Here is a 20,958-nt window from a genome sequence, read left to right as displayed (position 1 = left end):
GGGTGGGATGGACTGGGTTTCAAGCTGGGTCTGGATGGGGTTGCTGAGGAGTCAGTGTGGGCTAAACTGATGGCCCAGGTTGGGGATCCTTTGTGAACACATCCATGTTTAGTAATGGAGACAAGGAAGGCACACGGATGAAGGGGAAGGGGTGTGTCTGGGAAGCCAAGTGAGGAGAGGCCTGGGGGCAGGGGCGGCGGTGGGGGTGGGGCACACACGCAGGTGGACGAGCAGCCCAGCGCTGCCAGGAGCTGAGCGCACACGGACAGCAGAGGGTCACTTCTGGCCCATTGAGTGGAGGTCCTTCAGCTTTCAGGCTTAGACAAAACCAGAGTCAGGGCAGGGTGGGGACCACAGGGGTTGCAGGGAGCTGCAGGGACCACAGGGGCCAAAAGAGGAGGCGGTTACAAAGATAACACCTGTCAAGAGAGCCGAGGGAATTCCCTGGCAGTCCAGTGGCTAGAACTCCGTGCTTCCACTGCAGGAGATACAGGCTCGACCCCTGGTTGGGGAACAAAGATCCTGCGAGCCATGGGGCCCCTCTTCCCCCCTACGCCAAAATAAAAGAGCCAAGGAATAAGGAACAGGCACAAGGTCTTGGAGTTTGGGTCTGAAGATGAGGAGCATTCCAGCATGTTCTGGAGGGAGTGATGCGGGAAGCCTGAGAAGTGGTTCAAGCTGCAGCAAGACGATGCACAAGGTTCAGGAGCTGTGACTGAGTGCATGGTGCAGATGGACTGGAAAAGGCTGAGTAGGTCCTTCCAAGAGAGCCAGGGGCCCAGGCAGTGGGTGTGAGGGCTGGGGAGGCATAGAAAACAGGGTGCGAGCAAGCAGGGTGGCTGAGACCGTTGTTGCGGGAGAGGGTCCTGAACACAGGCAGCCTCCCTCACCTCCTCCAGCCAGGGGAGGACTCGGGGGAGGCAGAAAGCGGGGCCACACGAGGTCGAGCTTCACCAGGCGAATAGGAACACTTGCGGGGCAGTGTTGGGGGGAAGAGGGAGAGAGACGTCCGCGGATTGTCCTTGTCATGCTCAGTTCCTGGAGCCCTCACCCATACTCTGCCCCCACCCTGGGGCAGGCACCACTTTGAGCCCTTTCTGTGCTGACGACAGGGGGTTTGCAGCTGAGGAAGGGCTCAGGAAATGGACAGAATCTCTGGGAGGGGCCGTGGGGATTAGTGACAGGGAGAGAAATGTGGGGGTCAGACCAGGAGCGGAAGAGGCTCCAAGGAGTCCTCTCCTCACTTTCTGAGGACTCAAGTGCTCCCTTTCCTTCCATTGACCTTGGAGATGGCTGCAGTCCCTTCTGAGTCTCAGGTCCAATAGTTAGATTCAGAAGATGGACATTTGGAGGGAACTCCAACCAGGGGTAGGAACGCACCCACCCCAGCCCTCTGGGGTCCTCGCAGTAGCCCTGCCCAGCATCACAGCCACAGCCTGCTCCATCCTGTCTCAGAGACCCTAAGGTCCATGTCTTCCTTGATCTGTTCTGAGAATGAGCAGGAGGCCACAGGCCCCCGTGTGTGCCCAGCACTGTGCTAGGCGTCACGGGGAGAGCAAGGGAAGGAGGAGAGGGTGTGCCCCTGGCATCCAGCACTCCCGGGCTGAGCCCTTTGACGCCGGTCGCTGCCAGGTGGGTGTCACCTGTGCGCAGGTGAGGAAGGAGGCCTCAGGTGAGTGTCACCTGTGCGCAGGTGCACAGGCCTCAGGTGGTGGTGCACACTCACCCACACCAGGCAGTGGAAGTCCAGGGCATGGGCCTAGGTCCTGGGTGCAGACAGCTGTCTTTGCAGCCTGGCCAGCTCCTCCCTTGTGTTGGGGCCTGCGGGAGCCCAGCTCAGGGTCGTTTAGTCACTCACACAGGTGTCACAAGTGTAGAGTGCAAGACTGAGCCTGCAGCCCCCACTCCCACAATATCTTGGCTGGGAGGAGCTGACCACCCGGGGTTCCCTCAGGTAGGTGGGGAGGCAGCCATGGCACGGGTCACCCATCCCTCCCATGTGCCCTTGATCCAAGCATCTGCCCTGGCAGCATCACCTCATGCTGGCTGTGTTGTTCCTAATGGAATCACAGCCTGCCAGACAAAGCAACAAGATTCATAAAATGCCCCAGGCATGACAAATCTTCCCTTTGAATGGGTCATTTGCTGAAGGAGATGCCACTGATGACTCATTCCATAGATCAGAGTCCTGGCATCACAGACAGCCAAAGCAGAGGAGTCTTGAGAGAGGATTATTGCTGGTCTTTGTGCTGATGGGCCCATGGGGCCAAAGGGGACGTAGGTGTGGCCTGTTCAGTGTTAGCTCAGACTCACTTCAGGAGCAGTAGGGAGGCATTTTTGGACTGTGTCCCTAACTCTTGATGGTGAACCACGTTGGGAAACTGCCCCTTTAACCCAGACTCCCCAGTGCGACCTCTGGACCAGGATGTGGCAGGCTGCAAATGACCACAGCAATATTTCTGTCCTACATGCTCCTCCAGAATCCTGCCCCCACCACCCCCATCCAGAGATGGATTCTGTTTCCCCTCTCCTAGAAATTGGGCTGGACTTCGTGACTGCTATGATGAATAGAATGTGACGGAGGGATGCAGGGGGACTTTGGAGGTGAGGACACAGAAGGTGATATGACTTTAACTGTCATATTGTAAGGAAGCCCAGCTCCTACAGGGCTGTATGTCTGTGTCCTGGTGGATAGTTCCAGTGAAGGCAGAGGATCTGGGCTGGCAACCAGCACCACACACAGTCACGTGTGATTCTACACGACACAAGTCATGTGATTCCAGTCCTGCCTGTGAGCCACCCTAAGCTAAGTGGAGTGCAGCAGAGACAAGGCGGCCTGCTGAGGCCTGCCATGTTGAAGACTCGTGAGCAAAAGAAATAACGGTGTTGTTTTAGGAGTTTGGGGATGGTTTGTTATTGAGTAATAGATGGTGAGAACGGTGCCCTCGGTGATCTCTTGGCCTTCCCTGAATTCCTCTGACCCAGGGACGCAGCACCCGCTCTGTGGATGACTGACTGAGAACACGGGTGGGCACAGGGTTCCTTGTTCTGGAGGAGCTCCAGTTGGTTTGGGTCAGTGAGAGCTACTCCAGAGGGTCTGCCATATGTGGGAGGGGAAGCATCTCATGCCTGGAAGTGGTTTCTATTTATTTTTTTATAAGACTTTTTGATGTGGATCACTTAAAGTCTTTATTGAATTTGTTACAGCATTGAAAGCAGAAGTGTTAGTCACTCAGTTGTGTCTGACTCTTTGCGACTCCAGGGACTGTAGCCCTCCAGGCTCCTCTGTCCATGGAATTCTCCGGGCAAGAATGCAGGGGAGGGTTGCCATTTCCTTCTCCAGGGGATCTTCCCAACCCAGGGATCACACCCTGGTCTCCGGCATTGCAGGCAGATCCTTTACTGTCTGGAGCCACCAGAAAAGTTCATATTTACAGCTTTGCTTCTGTTTTATTTATTTGGCTTCAAGGCATGTGGGGATCTTAACTCCCCCGACCAGGGATTGAACCCACACTCCCTACGCTGGAAGGTGAAGCTGTAACCGCTGGACCAGCAGGGAAGTCCCTGGGGTTTCTATTTAATGGGAAATGTTTTCTTGGTAGCAAAATGTTAGGTGTTAGTTTTCAGAATAAGATATTTGGTCATTTTCCCAAAGGTCGTGAGTTCTGTAAATCCCTCCTGTGATCTCACAGCAAGCTGAGCTCTGGCCTGCAGAGAAATTGCTTTTTTTAAGCTTCCACTGAAACCCAGTAGTGACAGGGCTGCTGTGAGAGCAAAAATGCACTGAGCCGGGTGAGTCGACGGGGTGTCAAACAATACACTGAAATCCCCTGGAATAAGTTTCACCAAGCGGAGGTGGGGGATTTTGTTTAGAATCCATATTGTGTGATTATGCCTACAGCAGTAATGCCCGCAAAGTCCTTTTCATTAGAACAACACTGACCTGTTATTATGTGAAAGGACAAGCAAGCACTCCATAGCCCATTGCTTCCATCTCTTTGGCTGAATGAAGGTGCCCTGTATGGGTCACCATAGGGTTCCTGATCAAGGTCACTGCCATCAGCGGGGACAGAAAACATCACTAAGGCAGCGGGAGATGTGGGCTGTAGCGTCCTCATCCACGCCACACCTCAGTGGCCCACCCACATATCCAGCAATTCTCTGCCCTCTATCCCAGCAACCTGGGAACCCACGTCCCAGGAGGGCCTCGGCCCCTAGAATGCACTTCCCCATCAGCACCCTCTCCTGAATCTCTGTCCGTTGATAAATACACCTCAATTTGTGGATTCATAATAAAAACTAAAAGCATACAAATAATTGGAAACTGGAGAAGGAAATGGCAACCCACTCCAGTACGATTGCCTGGAAAATCCCATGGACGGAAGAGCCTGCGGGCTCCTGTCCATGGGGTCACAAAGAGTCAGACACAACTTAGTGACTAAACAACAGCAAAATCTGAAACACCAACAGCACCCCCCCCCAAAAAAGAAATAAAACCAAAATTAACAGTGCTTTAAGTTCACTACCAGGACCTTCTTTCCAGTCTGCATCAGTTTCCAGTGACTCCATGGCTTGAACAGCAGACATGTTATTATCTCACAGTTCTGGAGGCCGGCAGTCTGAAATCAGGGCTGGTCCCTTTGAGGGCTGTGATGGGAGGATCTTTTGGCAGCCTCTCTCCTCAGCTTGTGTCTCTTCACCTCACCTTCCCTCTGGGCCTGACTCTGTCCAAATTCTCTCTTTTTATACGGACACCAGTGATATTGGATTGGGGCCCATCCCAGTGACCTCATTTTAACCTGATTACATCTGTAAAGACCCCGTTTCTGAATCAGGTCACATTCTGAGTTTCAGAGAGTCAGGACTCCAATATATGGATCTGGGGGGACACCATTCAACTCCTGATACAATGAAAATAATATTTGAGTTCATTTGCCTCCCTTTAGTAGGACTGAGGATGACTGCACGGTAGCCTAGACCAGCATCATGGGTGATTTGGCAGGCAGAGGGCAGAGGGCACTGCCATGGGGCCAGGAGGCTGGCTTTACCCTTTGGCCTTGGCCAGTCTCGGTGGAATCTCAGTCTTTCTGTGATGAGACTTAGACCGAGTGGTCCCTTTGGGCCTTTATGTCCCTGAGATTGCTCAGGGTCACTTGTCCCTGGCTTTAGGTCACATGAGGCATGGAGGCCTGTGCTGGGCCCACTCAGTGTGGGTGTGAACAGAAGGGTGGTGGCCGCCAGGGCACTTGGCCAGGCTGCTCAGGATGGGCATGCAAAGGAGACACCAGTAGGCCTCCCTGGGAAAGGCCAGGTTCTTGTGGCATCAAAAACAAGGAACCCGAGTTTCCCTTTCCCCCAGACTTTCCTCACTGCCAGCCCTACAGGAATTTCCCTTGGGGGCTGTATGGTCAGAGCAGCAGATGACACTTCTGAAGGGCAATGACTAGGGCTTAATGCTAGAGCAGAGGGCTGGGCAGGGCATGTTGAGAGGCTGGGCCCTTTCCCCCAACAGCTGCCACAACTCCAGAGTAGAGAGTGTGGCTGAGGGACCATGGGAGGCTTGGCAGGGAGGGGCTGAGGAGTAAACACTTTGTCTTCCTTGCTTTGGCCTCTTCCTGGGCCTCCACATCGAGAGCCAGATGACAGGGTATCCCTCTGCCCACCCCTCCAGCCACAGGAGCAGCCTGGCTGACCCTGACACCGGCTGGTCCAACCCACTGCCCAGCCCCCGCCAAGTGTGGCTGGTGCACACTGGGGCAAAACTGAGCAGGCACAGCCCTCACCGTGGAGGAGTGGGGATAACTCATGGCTCACCTAGCACAGCAGGGAAGCTAGCCCTGCAGCTGTGGTGAGGCTTGTCTGCTTCCAGGCACAAGCCCCAGCCTGAAGCTCCCTGCAGAGAAGCACCCCAGGAATGCCCAACAAGAGCTTAGATCCAACAGCAGATCCGAAGTCTGGGACAGTGGGAATAAATAGTTGCCTAGGCAAGTTTCACCCTAAACCAAGACTTGGGGGCAGTAATTCCTGCAGAGCAAAGATGGCTGTGTGATTGATTACTGTCAGGAGGTTCACCCAGGCTTCCAGGGTTGGGGTGCGGGTCTCACTGCTCTGGTCTTGGGCAGCACCTGGCTCAGCCTGCCCTGCCCTCCTCTCCCTAGGCCGCCTCCTGTACGCCTGGAGGAGTTGGGCACAGGGGTAAGGACCAGTGGGACCATGCCATGGCCCAGGCTTCCAGAAACATGTGGGCCACAGACGTGGAGCTCACCAGGGAGGCAGAGGAAAGGGAAGAAGGGGCAGGTGGCTCAGACAGGCTGTTGCTCCCAGCAGCCTGCAGGGCTGCCCTGTGCCCCCTCGGTTCCCCTCCCCAGCCCTGCGGGCAGGCACGGGGCGGGTGGCCCCATTTCTCATCCCCATCGATTATGCCGGCAGAGCCCTGCAGCATAGAATGTAAATCATCGTCCCTGGGGTATTTAACCCAGGGAGGGTTAGCGGGAGGTGGCATCCCTTATAAGTCCTGCATCTGATGTTTTTATATTAATTCCTATAGTAGCCAGATTAATTTTTATTCCACTGACTATTATCTCTTCTTCATTGACTAGGAGACATTTCTGAGCAGTGCATATCTTGTGGAGTATCAGTCATTTAGTGGGGTGCTTCCTCTGGCTGCAAGTTTTTCATTAATGTAAAAGGAATGAAAATTCCTTTGCTTCAAAGACTGAGTCTTTGGAAATAATGCGCAGGCCAGCCAGAGTCACTGCTGCCAGCACCACCACTGCCATGACTGTGCACTGTCTGGAGGGGCCTGTGAGCCCCGGACTAAGGGTGCAGAGTCCCCTGGCCTCCTCTCTTCCCTCAGCTTCCCCAGTCCCCCTTGGCCATGCACAGGACCTGAATCAGCCGCTGTCAAGTGACCATGGCTTAGCAGAGACCAGGTCCCTGAGAGCCAAGCACATGGTCATCAGGATGATGGCAATAACAGTTTTGCTCTGAGGACCCAGTTGAAGACATGGGTGTTAGGGGAAAAAAGCTGTCTGCAAATGCAGGTGGGTCCCTGCAGAGGAGAGGAGCAGGCGTGTTCTGGGTAATGGCGACAGCCCACTTGCTCTGCAAACGAGAGAATCGTGTTTGCTAGAGACTCTCTGAAGCTCCACCTCGTGCAAGAGTTGGATGGCAGTAGAATCCAGCCCAGTCAAAGAGATGACCACCCTTTACCTGCACATTGAGTGTGCTGGATCGCCCAGTGGACTCCACTGGGTCTGAGTTCCCATGAGGGACTCAGCTGAAAAGACAGGTGTTAGGAGGAGACAGCTGTCTGCAAACACAGGTGGGTCCCTGCAGAGGAGTGGAGAAGGTGTGTTCTGGGCAGGCTCCCAGCAAAGGAGGAGCCATGGGCATAAACCAGGGGCAGATGGAGGCTGAGGGCAGATGGAGGCTGTGGACAGGGAGGAGACACAAAGGAGGGGAGGCTCGCTGGGAACAGGGCGTTTTGGCAGCAGAGTGAAGCGGGCACCTTCCATTTTGAGATCCTCACCTGTGTCTCTCCCATTGCACCATGCTCTGGGGCAGTTGATCCCCACCCAGTGGGCCGGGTACCAGCAGCATCAGCAGGCGCTGGGATCTAGTCCCAAGGACAGCCTGTCGCCCTACTCCACACCGAGAGTTAGAACCTAGGGGGCGGGCTCACAGTGTGTTTGACCAGCCTTGCACTGGAATTTGGAAACGGGGAGCACAGTGAAGTGAGGGCAAGAAGCCCAGAGAAGGAACAGCGGGGTTTGCGCCTCAGCGATCTGCCTGGAAAATGGGGCACTGCTCCTACCCAGGTGGGTGTTGTGACCCTGAATGAGTTAGACGCTCCAGTCCAGGGCTGCCCCTACATAGGTTCTCCACAGCCATGAGCCATTCCCACTCGTGCCCCCTCAAGGCCTGCCTCCTCTTCTAGGAGAGAAGATTCGGGCCTCAAAGTTTGCCTCCCAGGGAAACCTCACTCAGCTTTTCTTCTAGGGGTCAGACATGCGTAATTCAACCTTTAGGATTTTGAGATTGCTGATAAATTACAGATACAAATCTGTAACCAGGCAAAGCCCCTCTGCAGCCTGGGTATCCACCTGGGAAATAAAACAGAGGTCATTCCCTCCTGCCCCCCGCCAGAGGCAAGGTCACAGGAGCCCCCAAAGACGACACATAGTTTATGGGCTGCTTTCATCTGTGGGCAGCTGCTTCCAAGACAACCGTGAAGAAAACAAAAGAAGGTTGTGAATGGTGTTAGAGAATCAGCCGTATCTAAGCATCTGGATCCTGTAAGGAGACAATTCTGAGGCAGGAGAGAAGCTTTAGAAGATCTTAGGTGCTTCATCCAAACTCTTCTCTTCCATCCCTGAGGTGGACTCCTGATGAGGGTCTGGGCAAGTCCCAGGGGCGGAGGAGGTAAGCTCGGGGGCCCAGGGCAGGGGTGAGGGGGGACAGCAGGCACCCAGGTCCCTGCTCAGTGCTGGCCTCTCTGCATCAGTCTCCCTGTTCATTCATTGCCTGACACAGCCCTGGATGAAATGACTAGGACAGGGAGTGATCTGGTCATTTAGATAAATACATCTTTGTGGACCAGCCATCAGATTCCTGTGGATGGGAGGGGGGATTGGGGAGGGGAAGGAGAGTTGCTGTGAGTGAGGAGGATGCTTCTAAGCTTCTGAGTCAGCTTTCCGTGAGACCCCGGGGGTCTGGGGCAAGGAGAGGGTCTGAGACAAGCCTCTGAGGGCCAGGGCTAGTGGATGGGAGATGGAGGTGGGGGAGTGGGAGGGCAGAATTATCCACAGACATGGAAAAACTGAGGTTGAGTTTCTCAGTTACAGTAGTTTCACAGTTACAGGAGTGGTTGAAAATGTGGTTCCAGGTGTCCTCAGAAGTCACCTATGGGAAGCGAAGGGCCCTCCCTGAAGTCAGTGTGGAGTCTTGGTGTGTTGATTGATTAGAGCCTTTCTCCTGCCCCCGGGAGACGTCCTGTGCGGAGAAGAGCACAGACACAGCGGTCCCTTCCCTCCCATCCCCCACCACCCCAGTGCTCATCTCACAGCTGTACTAGGAGGGGGCCTGCTGTGCCCACAAAGTTCACATGGGCTTCCTTTCAGTGCCATTCATGTGTTTTCTGCGAGCCAGGTCGTGAGCCTCCCTGTGTGCCCCCAGCCCATCCACACCCATGTGTGGTAGGAAGACAAGCCCGAGTTCTGCCTGGCTCAGCCAGGGGGCCTCCGTGTGTGGCCCAGAGTCACAGCACAGACGATCTGCGGTGAATTCTTCCACGCTGGCCTCGTTCAAGGACAGGTTGCAATTCGCAGAGGCTGCAACTGCGTCCACCCCCTTACAATGCATCCCCTGTCTTGTGGGGCAGGGCAAGGGCTGAGCAGCACACACGGGATAGAAGCAGCCCCACCAGTGGCTGCTTGGTATCCGGGCTGGAACTGGGCAGAGGGCAGCCGCAAGGCTCCCTGGAGGTCCTGGGGCAGAGCCCAGGATGGGCAGGTGGGGGCCTGTCTCTAAGCCGGAAGGGAGAAGCTTCCAGACATGATTGCATCTGACCTTCTCCTCATGTCTCCTCTCTCTGGCGTAGGGCCTGCAGTGAGCTCAGCTCCTTCGTACTCCTGGGCTTCAGCGTGGGGGAGCTTTGTAAAGTTTCCAACCCACAGAAAATTGCCAACCTCTGGAGGCTTGAGGGGGACCCACGACCTCCACACAGAGCCCTTCTCATCCCTGTGGACCTCTGTGGGAGGGAGGAATTGGGGCTGGGAGGTGGGAGAGTTGCTCTGAGTGAGGAGGGTGCTTCTAAGCTTCTAAATCAGCTTCCCGAGAGACCCTCCACCCCCCACCCTGCTGGCCTGGAGCACCGAGGTCTTCAGAACCTTCCAGAACATTCCTCAGTTGTGCAATTCCAGCCCAGGGCCAGTCCCCAGGGAACCTGGAGAAAGAGAAGCTCCCCTTGCTGAGGATCCTTGTATCCTTCTGTTTAAAGGGCAAGAGGGAGGAGAAGGATTCTGAGCTTTTAAGAGAAGGTCGCTCAACAAAACACTTCCTGATGCTCGTCTGACACTAAAAACCTATTAAAGTCATAAACTTCTCCTGCAGAACACGTCTCAAAAATGTATTTATCTAAAGGGCATCTGTGTTTGGTCTCAAACTCAAACGCTCCAAATGTCAGGCCCCGAATGATTTATTTGGGGCGTCTTGTTCCCTCCCTGTGAATTGTCTTCCGGCTCCAGCCCTGCTCCTGTCGTCCCTTCCGCTGATGTTTACAGACTCAACAGGCTTCTGTTCACACTGAGGAGGCAGCCCAGAGGGAGAAGGGGCGCAGAGGGGTGTGAGTGTGCACCGGTAAGGACGGATGCTGTCACAGCAGATGGCCCTGCCCCACCTCCTGCCTCCTGAATGCACCTTGTGCCTCTGCCCAGGATGTCTTCTTAGCTTCCAGGGCCAATCCTCACAGCAGATCATCCAACCAGCCCCCTGAGTCCTCAGCATGTCCCCACGGAGAGGGCCGGGAGATAACTCCAGCACAGTTAAACCAGGAAGCGGACTTCCCTGGCTGTGCAGTGGTTAAGACGCCATGCTTCCGACGCAGGGGACACAAGTTTGATTCCCTGGTTGGAGAACTAAGATTGCATATGCTGCAGGGTGTGGCCAAAACAACAACAACAACAAAAAACCCAGAAAGCACACCTCGTGCATGTGTGTGTGCTCCGTTGCTTCAATCACGTCCAGATTATTTGCGACCCCACGGACTGTAGCCCGCCAGTCGGCTCTGTCCGTGAAATTCTCCATGCAAGAATACTGGGGTGGTTGCCATATCCTCCTCCAAAGATCTTTCCAACCCAGGGATCAAACCCACATCTCCTGTGACTGTTGCAATGGAGGCAGATTCTTTACCACTGAGCCACCAGGGAAACCCAGGAAGCATACTGGGTTCCCTTCAAATTGTTTAGATGGAGCATCTGAGTATCAGCTGGGGAGAGCGGTATCTTGGAGCCCAGACTTCTGAGTGACGATTAAGAGTTGAACAACAGAGGGGGCCAGGAGCAGGCAGAAAGAGCTTTCTAGACAGAAGAAACAGCCAGTGGAGGTCAGTGGCCAGAGAATATGTGGGGCGTCTGAAGTCACTGGGGACGGGGTGGCTTGGGAGCAGAGGGATGTGGGCCCTGGAGAGGGGCTAGATGCTGAGTTCCCAGCCCCAGCGAGCAGGCCCTTGGGTCTCAGGCTGCTGCACAGAGTCCCCTGACAGCCCTTCATCACCACATATTAATATGCAAGAGCTCATCAGCCCCTTTCCAAAGAGGCCCCTGAGAACAGGGCCCTCCAGCGCCCACTCTGCCTGCAGGAGGCAGGGGTTTCAGGAGATGTGGTCAGGCTTGGTGCTGGGTCTGGAGGGGAACAGAAGATTCCCCAGGATGAGAGAGTGTGCCCACGGGGAACCCCAGCAAGACTGCTGCTGTTGGGGGTGGGGGTGGGGGCTCCAGCACTTTCAATCCACCAGGAAACAGAGTGGAAGCTGCTGGATCAGAGCGCCCACTGGGGCTCAGCAGGCTCTGGCTTCTCTGCTCTCCCCGTAGCGGGGGAGGTTTGGGCCAGGAGGCTGCCCGGCCACCCAGGAGCCTCTGGGAGAGGCTGGGAAGGTGTTTCTTAGAGCATCAATGCCCAATAAATACACTAGCCATGCATGACTACTTAATTTTACATTATTATAAATTCAGTTCCTGGGTCGCACCATCCACAGCCACACTTGGCTAGTGGCCATTGCATTGGATGGGACAGAAGAGGAAGTTGCCACCATCACAGAACCTTCTGTGGACAGCACTGGGGATGAAGGCCAGGCTGGCCAGCTTCCCAGCAATCAGGGGTGCTGAGGGGTGCCCACCCGGACTGGGTAAAGGGTCTACAGCAGGACTGGGAGCTACCCCCCACCACGAACCTAGGTTCAGACAGCCACCTTTAGGGAGGTGTTGGAGAGGAAGCAATGGGGCACCCTAGCTCTACCCGACACAGCGCCGCCCCCCCCCAACCTGGGGCTGCTACCAGTGCTGAACAAGGTCTTTAGGAGCACTTCCTGGATCGCTGGATCGAGGTGGAGAGATCGGGGGTCAGTCGGTGCCCTGCTTCTCGCGGGCCTGTAAGCACTGGGGTCTGGGGAAGCCACACAGGCTGTGCCCTCCCACAGGCAGGTGGCCGGCCCCCCGCCCCCTCCCTTCCAGGGACAGCAGGGCACCCGCACGCCTGAGACGGATGTAGCAGCAGCACAGCGTGCCTGGAGCTGCACCCACCCCATCCTGGGCGAGGAGGCCTCGGAAGCCATTTACAGGACATTAAGTCAATGGACTTCCTATTTGTCAGCACACCAAGAACACAGCAGGCTTTTTCCGCTCCGAAAGATTGCCTGGGTCAGAGCATTCACTCTGCCAACCCTATAGGCTGTAACCCTCTCAGAGACCAGAACTGCACCTTCTAGAGGGGTGGGTGAGGCTGCCGAGGAGGTGCTTCACGGGGAGACAAAGACCCCTTATCCCTCCTGGGGCAACAGAGGAAACCCAAGGCCCACCCTGTCACCTCCCCACTCCCTGTGGGCAGCATCCACAGTTCTATCTTCTTTGCCCAAAGTCAACTCCCTGGGACATCCGCCCTGACAGACACTGTTGCCCGTGTCCCTCCCCATCTGGGGTCACTTGTGAATGCCCTGTGTGTCTGTGCCTTACCTGTTGGCGATTGTCCTTGAGAAGTACCCCAAACGGAGGGTCTTGGCTTAGCTCACTATAGCTTGGAAAGGGTGCCGGGAAGACAGTCAGTGCCCAGCAAATATTTATTAAATAGATGAACTTTTCAAGAAGAGCAAATGGTAAATGTGCAGATCGGGTGAAATACAGACTCATATATGAATTTTTGAGCAAAAATAAGGCTCAACTTCATGCTTGTTGATCATTTTAGGTTACATGACCAGGGAGGGACATCCAAGCCCTGTGGACCCTGGCTAAGCAACACTGCCACAAGGTAGACCGTCCTGGCTTTGTGATTCTGCCCTCCCGAAGCACATGCTACCTGTCACCAGTTTTGTTTTTCCACTGTGGGCCACAGACCAAATCGAGATGCATCATCCATCTTACCTGAAGGTTTTGCCATTTCAGTTTGGAAACTGGAGAAGTCATAAATGGGTTTTGCAATGGTAAAGGTAAGCTTAATTTTTCATTCACCTCTAGCTAATAACTGATGGGGAGATTTGCCTTCGCTTCTAGAAGCAAAAGGGAAAAGAAAAGGCTTCCCAGTGACAGGATAATTTGTCAGAAAGTTATGAGTGAGCACAAGCAGGGCTGTATAGGAAGTGTGTATTGAATGATATGACATACTGGCTTCTAATTGCTGCTGCCTTTCTGATCAATAATACATGTTTTCAAAAAGCCTTCTGTTTGCATTTACACAATGGACTGTAACTACTGCAAAGGATCCATTAAGACCTATTTTAAAAAGTGCATTCGTAAAAACTTGTCTAAATCTGCATTACGAGGCAGATTATGAAACTGCCCTGGGAGATGTTTTTTTCTAAAGAGCATTCAGGCCATATCTGTCGGACTGGCCAATTTGAGCTCCCTGTTACAAGCTATGGCTTGTTTGTAAGCCAGGACAGGTCTTCTCCTTGCTGTCCTCAAGGCAAGAGGCAGGCACTGCCAGGCCTGAGGCCCCCATCAGGTTCCAGCGGTCTCCAGCCAGTGGTACCCTTGGGCTGGGGACTTGATGTGAGCAAAGCCCCCAAAGCCCGGGTGAGGTATGAATGAGCATAAATCAACCCACCACTCCCGAATGTGTAATTACACGCTCAGATAAGTGCTGTGGTGGCAAAGAGGACTCTGGGGTTCTAGCGCTCTCTCTCCTTCCACTGAGAAAGCTGTAGGTCCTGTGGGGAGGGCTGGAGACAGGCATTGCCTCCTGCAGACTGGTATCTTTGGCTGCCATCCCCATACAGGTAACATACTTGTTACCTGTGCAGGTGGGAAGCCAGAGCTAAGGGCAGCAGACAGCTCATTTTAGGGGCCACCTGTGTTCTGAGCTACCTGAGCAAGGTCCACTGACCACTCTGGCCTCGGCCTCAGCTTCCACAGCTGACGGGAATCAGTGATAACCAGGATAGCGCCTGCCCACTGCCGCAGATTCACCTGTCCTCAGGCACCTAAGGGGAGGGAGCTCTGCTTTCCTGAGGTCTGGAGATGTTGCAAACATGCTAAGGTCACACAGACCAGAAAGAGATGCCTGGGATACAACTCAGAGCCCACCTGCAAGCTTCACACCAGGTCGCTGCCCCGAGCCTACCACCCAGACAGCACCTTGGACTTTAGAGGACCCCTGGAAGAAGAGCCAAAGGAAAAAAAAAAATCTCATTTTCTAGAAAGCCAGAAATGGTGCTGATTCTGTCAAAGCTTCATTTGGGTTCAGCCTCACAGCACTGCCAGGTAGTTACTGTATTATTACTTCCGTGTTCTAGTACATGATGAAGACCCTGAGGCCCCAGTGATGCAGCTAGCCTGGTGATTGTGCTGCAGGGAGGAATGGAGAAGAGATTCTTCCAGAGAAGGGGGAGGGAAGAAGGCGAGGGAGGAAAAGGAAGATCAGAGGAAGGAAGGGAAAAGAGCAAGGTGGGGCCAGAAATTCTGAGGAGAAAAACAACTCCATTGATGTGGCTCACGGACGGGTGATTGGGGCAAAGAGTTGACCTCAGGCCTTCTGGTGGAGGTTGGCCTTGTCTAGGTCTTGTGGGGGTCTCATGGATATGCAGGACCCGAGGCCAGAAAGCGCAGTGCTTCACCTCTGCCCTGTCCTGGATGACTGTCTGGTCGGGTCTCTGGGCATACACATGGGGGAGAGTGTGCATCCGCGTCCCTGCATACATGTGCACACACGCAGGTGGGGACAGAACTACACACAGCAGGCTCCCTGGACTGTTTCTAAGAAGGCAATACCCCCACCATAGTGTCCGATGTCCTCTCAAGACCCCCAAGGGTGGTGGTGGAGAGGGAGTGGAAGGGCCTGAGGGGATCAGGCAGGAGCACAGTGTCCCTCGAGATGGTCACCCAGAGCACGACTGGACATTCGGCCTGACCGGTGTCAGCCAAGGCTTGGCCAGGGCGGCTCCACAAGGGTGGGGCCAGTTGGAAGAATGCGCCAGGCCACCCGTCTTCCCTCTGCATCCTCCTGCCACAGAAAGAGGAAGCCTGCTTCCTCCTGCCACAGAAGCCTGTAACAAAAAATTCTCTCTTGGGATCTCCCTTCCTAACTCAGGTCCCTTCACTGTGCACAGGCCTGAGCGCTCAGCCTCGGTGGATATTATCAGCACCAGAGGTAGGGCCAGTCCACACCCAGGGGAGTCCCCCACAGCCAACTCTAGCCCCAGAGGCCCAAGGGCCTGAGGCCCTGGGAGGGTGAGGCAGGCAACAGCAGGTCTGGTGGCCGCGGGGTGGCTCTCCTGAGCTGGCAGCACTGTGCCCTGGCCTTCTGCCAGCAGGCCGGCTTGGACATCTCAGCTGGCAGAGCCCCCAGCCAGCCTGTCTTGGCAGCTCCTCCTGACGGCGAGTGACTTCACTTTGACTTCATATCTGCAGAGATGTGCACAGCTCTTACTCAGCTCTGAGCTCAGCCAGGCGGGAGGGCGCGGCTCTGTGCACAGCAGGAAGAAAAGACCCTGAAATAGGGGCACCTCAGGCCTAGGGACCTGGGATCCTCCCACCCCAAGGTCCCATGTGCTTCCTCTGTGCCTCGGTGGGGGGCCGGACCTCAAAAGGCAGCTGGGAGGCGGGAGAACAGTGGCCTTTCACCCCAGGAGCCTAGCACTCACCTACCACCTCACCCCAGGACCTCCCACCTTAGGGATCCAGAATCGTCCCTCCTTAGTATCGGATGTGTTTACGGGCATCATTTCTTGGGGCAAAAGTTAAATTCCTCTGGGCTCCAGTTCCTCCTGGCTACTTGCTCTGCCACCCTGTGAGCCCCACGCCCTAAGAACCCTAATCCGCGGTGGGGGAGAGCGGGCATTGCCCTCCGAGCACCCCGCCGCAGCCAGCTCCCCGTCTCCTTGGAAGGTGCGCCCAGTCTGCTGCTCGTTCTCATTGGCTGGGCCAGTCCTAAAGAGGGGCTCACAAACTAACGCTGGGACACCCCCGAAGGGACTGCGAAGCCACGCGCCAGGCGCACCCCTGGAGTGCGCAGAAGGCGCGCCGGCTCACGGTCCCTCGCGGGGGCTCTGCCCGCCTCCCGCCTCCCTCCTCCGGCCCCCCGAGAGGCCGCGCTCCCACCGCACCTCCCCCCTCCGAGAAATGGCGGAGGATGCGCGCCGCGCCCGGAGCCTGGAGGCGGGGCGCCTGCCTCGTCTGTCCGCTCCGGCGCACCCCCAGCCAGTCCGCCCAGACCCCGCATCCCCGCCTGGTTCCCCTGCCCTCTCTGGGCGGCAGGGAAGGTCGAAGCGCAGAGACAGCGAGAGGACGCGCAGGCTGAGGAAGAGTGACTGTGCGTGCGGAGGTGCGCGGCTCGGGGCTGCGGCCGCCAGGCCGGTGCCCGGGTCCCGCACCTCGCCCCTCCGCGTGCCCCGCCCGGCCTTCGCCCCGCGTCCGGCTCTGGTCTCCTAACCCTCGCGCCGGGCGAACCGCACCGGGCATCTCCCGGGGTGGCATCCCGCGCCCCGCCCTTACTCCCGCACCCTGGCCGCGCCCGCCCCGCCCCCAGCCCGCCCCCCTCGCCGCCCCGCCCCGCCCCTGCCCTCGCCTCGGGTGCAGCCCGCGCCCTCCCCGCCTCAGTCCCGCGCCCGGAGCCCCGCGCACAGCTGCGGAGAGTGCCTGGGAGCCCGCGCCCCGACGCTCGGCGCCCGCAGTGTTCGCCGCGCCCTCCGCTCCGGGACGGGCATGGGGCGGCCCGGCTGAGCACCGCACCCCGCCGCTGAGCCCCCCAGCCCAAGGAAGCGTCCCTCTCGCCGCGGCCGCAGCGTGCATCGGCGATGGCGAAGGCGACGGCCAACGCCGTGGGGCTGCGGTTGCTGCTTCTGCTGCTGCCCCTGCTCGGCGAAGGTGAGTTCTGTCGGGGACTGGTGCCCGCGGCGGCCGGGGCGAAGTTGGCGCGGCGCGGTGGAGTGGTCGCGTTCGAAAACGCCTTTCTGTTTGCGGCGGGCAGTGGGCCACGCAGTTACTGGCCGCCTGGGCCCCACTGGGAGTGGGGTGGTGTGGCGGGCAGCGCGCCTCGGGCCCCAGGCTGGGCGGATCTCGGGCCGGAGAGGGACACGGGCCGGGCGGCCAGGGTCGGTGCCCAGGGCCGGAGTCGCAGCCGCGCTTGCCTGCCTGCTTGCGCCTCGCGCCACAGCGGCGTCTCGGGGCGAACCGAGCGGGTCTTGTCGGCGTTTCGGTGCAGTTCGGGGAGGACGGGTAAGGTAGCCCTAGAAAGCCTGCCATTGGGGCAGGAGGAGTTGCGTTTCTGTAAACAGTTGCTCCGTCTTGGTTTCCTTTTCGCAGTCCACGTCGGTGCGTTTCTCCTCCAGCTCTGATACCCTCTCTCAGGTGAGAGCGGAGGAGATCTGCTCTTTTTAAAACGGTTGCTTTTCCCTTGTGCGATCTTGCCACCCTACTCCTTAAAAATCCCCCAAGCCTGTGGCCTCCAGGGAGGCTGCCCTCGAGGGCCCGCTAGGGCTGGCCCAGCGCCGCCGGCCCTGGTTCCAGTTCCACCCGAGTCTTTAGAGTCTCCTGCTGCTGCCCCGCAGGGGCACCTGAAGGTGTGGCCTTTGGTACCATTTGACGGTTCGGGGCCCACCGGCACCAAGCGCTTTGACCATCCTGGAGTGGAGTGGGGCTGTGTGCCATCAGCATCGGTGCTGGGAGGGTTCGAAGTGGCTTTGCAAAGACTGGTCACTGCCCCCACCTCCAAAACTCTTGACAAGATGAATGAACCCCAAGGCTGTGGAATCTTTGCTCCTTACCCCCCGTGGCCACGAATTTTAGTGTTTCTCGAATTGTCCCCGATTTTTCTATCTTAAATACTTATATGTATGTATGCACCAAATTTCTCTCTGAGAGTAGCCCCCACCACCCTCCTCCACCTTTCCCTGTGGCCTTTGGGAATACAAAAGGTTCCCTGCTTCTGGCCCTGGGTCCTGCATAGACCACCGTTTCACAGGCCTGCCCAAGGTTTCATTTGTGTGACTGGATCCTAAGCTCAAGAGGCAGATACTTAGACTGGGACGGCCCCCCGCCAATCACAGGAAAGGCGGGGGAGAAATCCTTTCCATGCCCTGGGGAAGAATGGGGGAAGCATTGGGAGTCTGGGGTTAAGGTGCTGGGAGGGGGAAACAGGCAGGAGAAGGCTGAAGACGGGAGAAGTAAACACAAACAAGGTGTTGAGAAGATCTCCTGTAACTCTGCTTTGCAACTCTAGTGATGGGCGGGTGATCAGGTGAGAGCCGGAAGCCAGGGTGGGCTGGGCGGCCTCAGAGCCTAGCAGAGGACTTCCCACGCCTTTCCTATGTTTAGCCAGGGTGTCCAGCTGAGGCTAGGAGGACTGGACTGGAGGCGGGGCCGCTAGCATGGATCTGTGACGCTTGGTAGGAATGCAAGTGGCTTTTTCACAGCCTGGACTCACGGAGTGGGGTGGTGGGAGAAAGGCCCTCCCATCCAGGGAAAGCACCCTCCTGCCCCACCCATGCTTCCAACGGCATGAGTAAGAAACCGTGACTGCTGACACAGAGTGGAGAGGTTCCCAGGAGGAGACAGCAGGGCGTTTGGAGAGGCCTGCGGGCACACTTTACTCAGAGTGGCGGTCCTGAGCGCTCTCGGCGTGGTGCTCCAGGCTGCCACTAGTGAGCCGGGGCCACTGCTCCGGGACTCGCTCAGGCTGGGAGTAGCCCGGCCTCGGGGCGCCCCCTTGTGGATGCAGCCCTTCGGTGGCCGTGCCTGTTACCTGCTGGGTCTCTAGGGGATGAAAGCCTTCCCTGCTGGCCTAGACCTGCCTCCCCCAGACCGGAAGCTCTCTTCTGTGCTGGACAGCTGCCGAGAGGCAGGGTAGGGAGGCAACCAGACGAGCGGGAGTGGCCTGGACCCGAGTGTTGGGGAAAGAAAGCACTGCCTCAGGGCTGGCAGGGATGGGCTAGAGGGCTCAGGGGTGCTCAGAGCAAGGTCATAGGACATCACCAGACCCCTAGGGTGTGCCCCCCTCCACGTGTACACACTCTCATTGTGTAAGAGTGCGTGCGCCTTCAGAAAAGGTGCCATCCCAGACACAGACTCCCAGAGTAGGGCAGGACTGCTCACCCACAGCCTGGAATTTATGTGAGGGCACAAATTCCATGGGCATGTGCACACACACACACACACACTCACTCACTCCTGAATCCATGCTCACACACTCACACTCACTCTTGGCGATCACTGAGACACCACTGCCCTTTCTCAAGGATACATGATCATGAGGCTTGTAGACACACTCACGCCCATGCTCGGCCCCTCACACTACACCCTCATCTGGGAAACCCAGCCCCCCTCCCTGCCTCTCCCATACACTGGGACCTCCGTGTGTATACACAGAGACACTTGCCTCTCCCTACTCACACTCAGGGGCACAGCCCGTCCACCCAGGGCATCCTGGATCCAGAACTAAAGAACTCCCATCTAGAAGTTGTTCTCAGAAGAGTGTGGCGTTTGGCTGCTCCAGTACAGGTACGGTGTCCCTGTGGCGTGGATGAGGAAACTGAGTCCCAGCTTCCAGGGCTCACCCTGAATGTCTCAGGCTGACCGCTCACCCAGCACCTTCTCCCTGCCTCCTGCTCTTCCTCACTAGGCCTCACACCTCCTGTCTTCCTGGCCTGGCCTCTGGGGTCCCATTTTGCTCAGCACCTCTGCCCACTAGGAGGGACCTGCCCTCCGTGCCTGCACGCCCCTGGGGCCTCTCACTCCCAGTACTGGCCATGACTTACAGCCTGCTCTCCAGGCTGCGGGCCCTGGCCCTCTGCAGTTGGACCTGGGTGTGCCACTCCTGCCCGGACCAGCGGGTGCCAGCACAGCCCCTCAGCCAGGAAGGCTGCTCTGCCGACTCTGTTTCTCTTTCCGCCCCTTCCCTCTCTGGCCAGGGACGAGTGATGGTGTGCTTCACCAGGCTCACCTGGGTCCAGCCTCCTTTGTCCTCCACCACAGCCCCCTAAGCCCTTCTGGCCTCTGGGAGCTGCCTGTGGCCCACACTGACTGTCCTGGGCCCTAGCAGAGTCCAGCCTTCTGAGGGAGCAAGGGACTGGGTCAGCTGGTAGGCTCCTAAGGGTGGGGTCTGCGAGCAGAAAGCAAATGGGGAAGTTTATTGAGACCATTGCAAAATTGCCTTTATTCTGCAGAATTGCATTAGGGACGGCTAAGTAAATCACTGGTTTCCTTGGTGGTGTGAAGAAAATGGGATTCTTTGACCTAATGGGGTGCTAATGGCCTTTTAGCCAGGGGAGGAGAAAACAAATTAAAAATTATGGTATCTGTTAAACTGGAGTATGGGGTGCCAAGAGGAAGCAGGGTCGGGGGCAGGAAAATATTGCCTCGCCTGAGGCCTTCTTCCCCTGTGACCTGAGAGAGGTGTCCTCTGCCCATTGGTCTTAACTGGATAAGGTGATGCCAGCAATGGCCACCCCAGGGGGCCCACGGCCTGCTGATCCTGTGCTCAGCACCGCCTGTCTGCTACTGACTGTATCCTCCCGAAACCCGGAGGGATGTGGCCTTGTTTTCCCATTTCATAGGTAAGGAAACAGGCTCCCACAGCCTGTGTACCTGAGCCCGTGAAGAGGTCTTCATGACTCTGCACCCCTGGTTCTCTGGTTTTCAGCAAGCCCCTCCTCTGGGCCAGCGGTGGTGGGGACCTGCGACAGGGCTCAGGAGGGGTCCTGGGCGGGGGGAAGGTGGCTTGAGCCTGCTCACCCACTGGTCACCCTCTAGTGCG

General features: G+C 56.9%; 1 protein-coding gene across 1 annotated transcript in view; it reads left to right on the top strand.

Moving 5' to 3' along the window:
• RET (ret proto-oncogene) overlaps positions 16,779-20,958 on the top strand; it is a 53,902-nt gene continuing 49,722 nt past the window's right edge. Inside the window, exon 1 of the mRNA XM_018042484.1 lies at positions 16,779-17,072. Within this exon, the coding sequence (XP_017897973.1) occupies positions 17,003-17,072 (70 nt within the window). The 5' untranslated portion in view covers positions 16,779-17,002. The remainder of the gene's footprint in view (positions 17,073-20,958) is intronic.

The sequence above is a fragment of the Capra hircus genome, chromosome 28 (genome assembly GCF_001704415.2).
Source record: "Capra hircus breed San Clemente chromosome 28, ASM170441v1, whole genome shotgun sequence".
NCBI lineage: Eukaryota > Metazoa > Chordata > Mammalia > Artiodactyla > Bovidae > Capra > Capra hircus.
The sequence above is the reverse complement of the archived record's forward strand: the minus strand, read 5'-3'. Positions and strand labels throughout refer to the sequence as shown.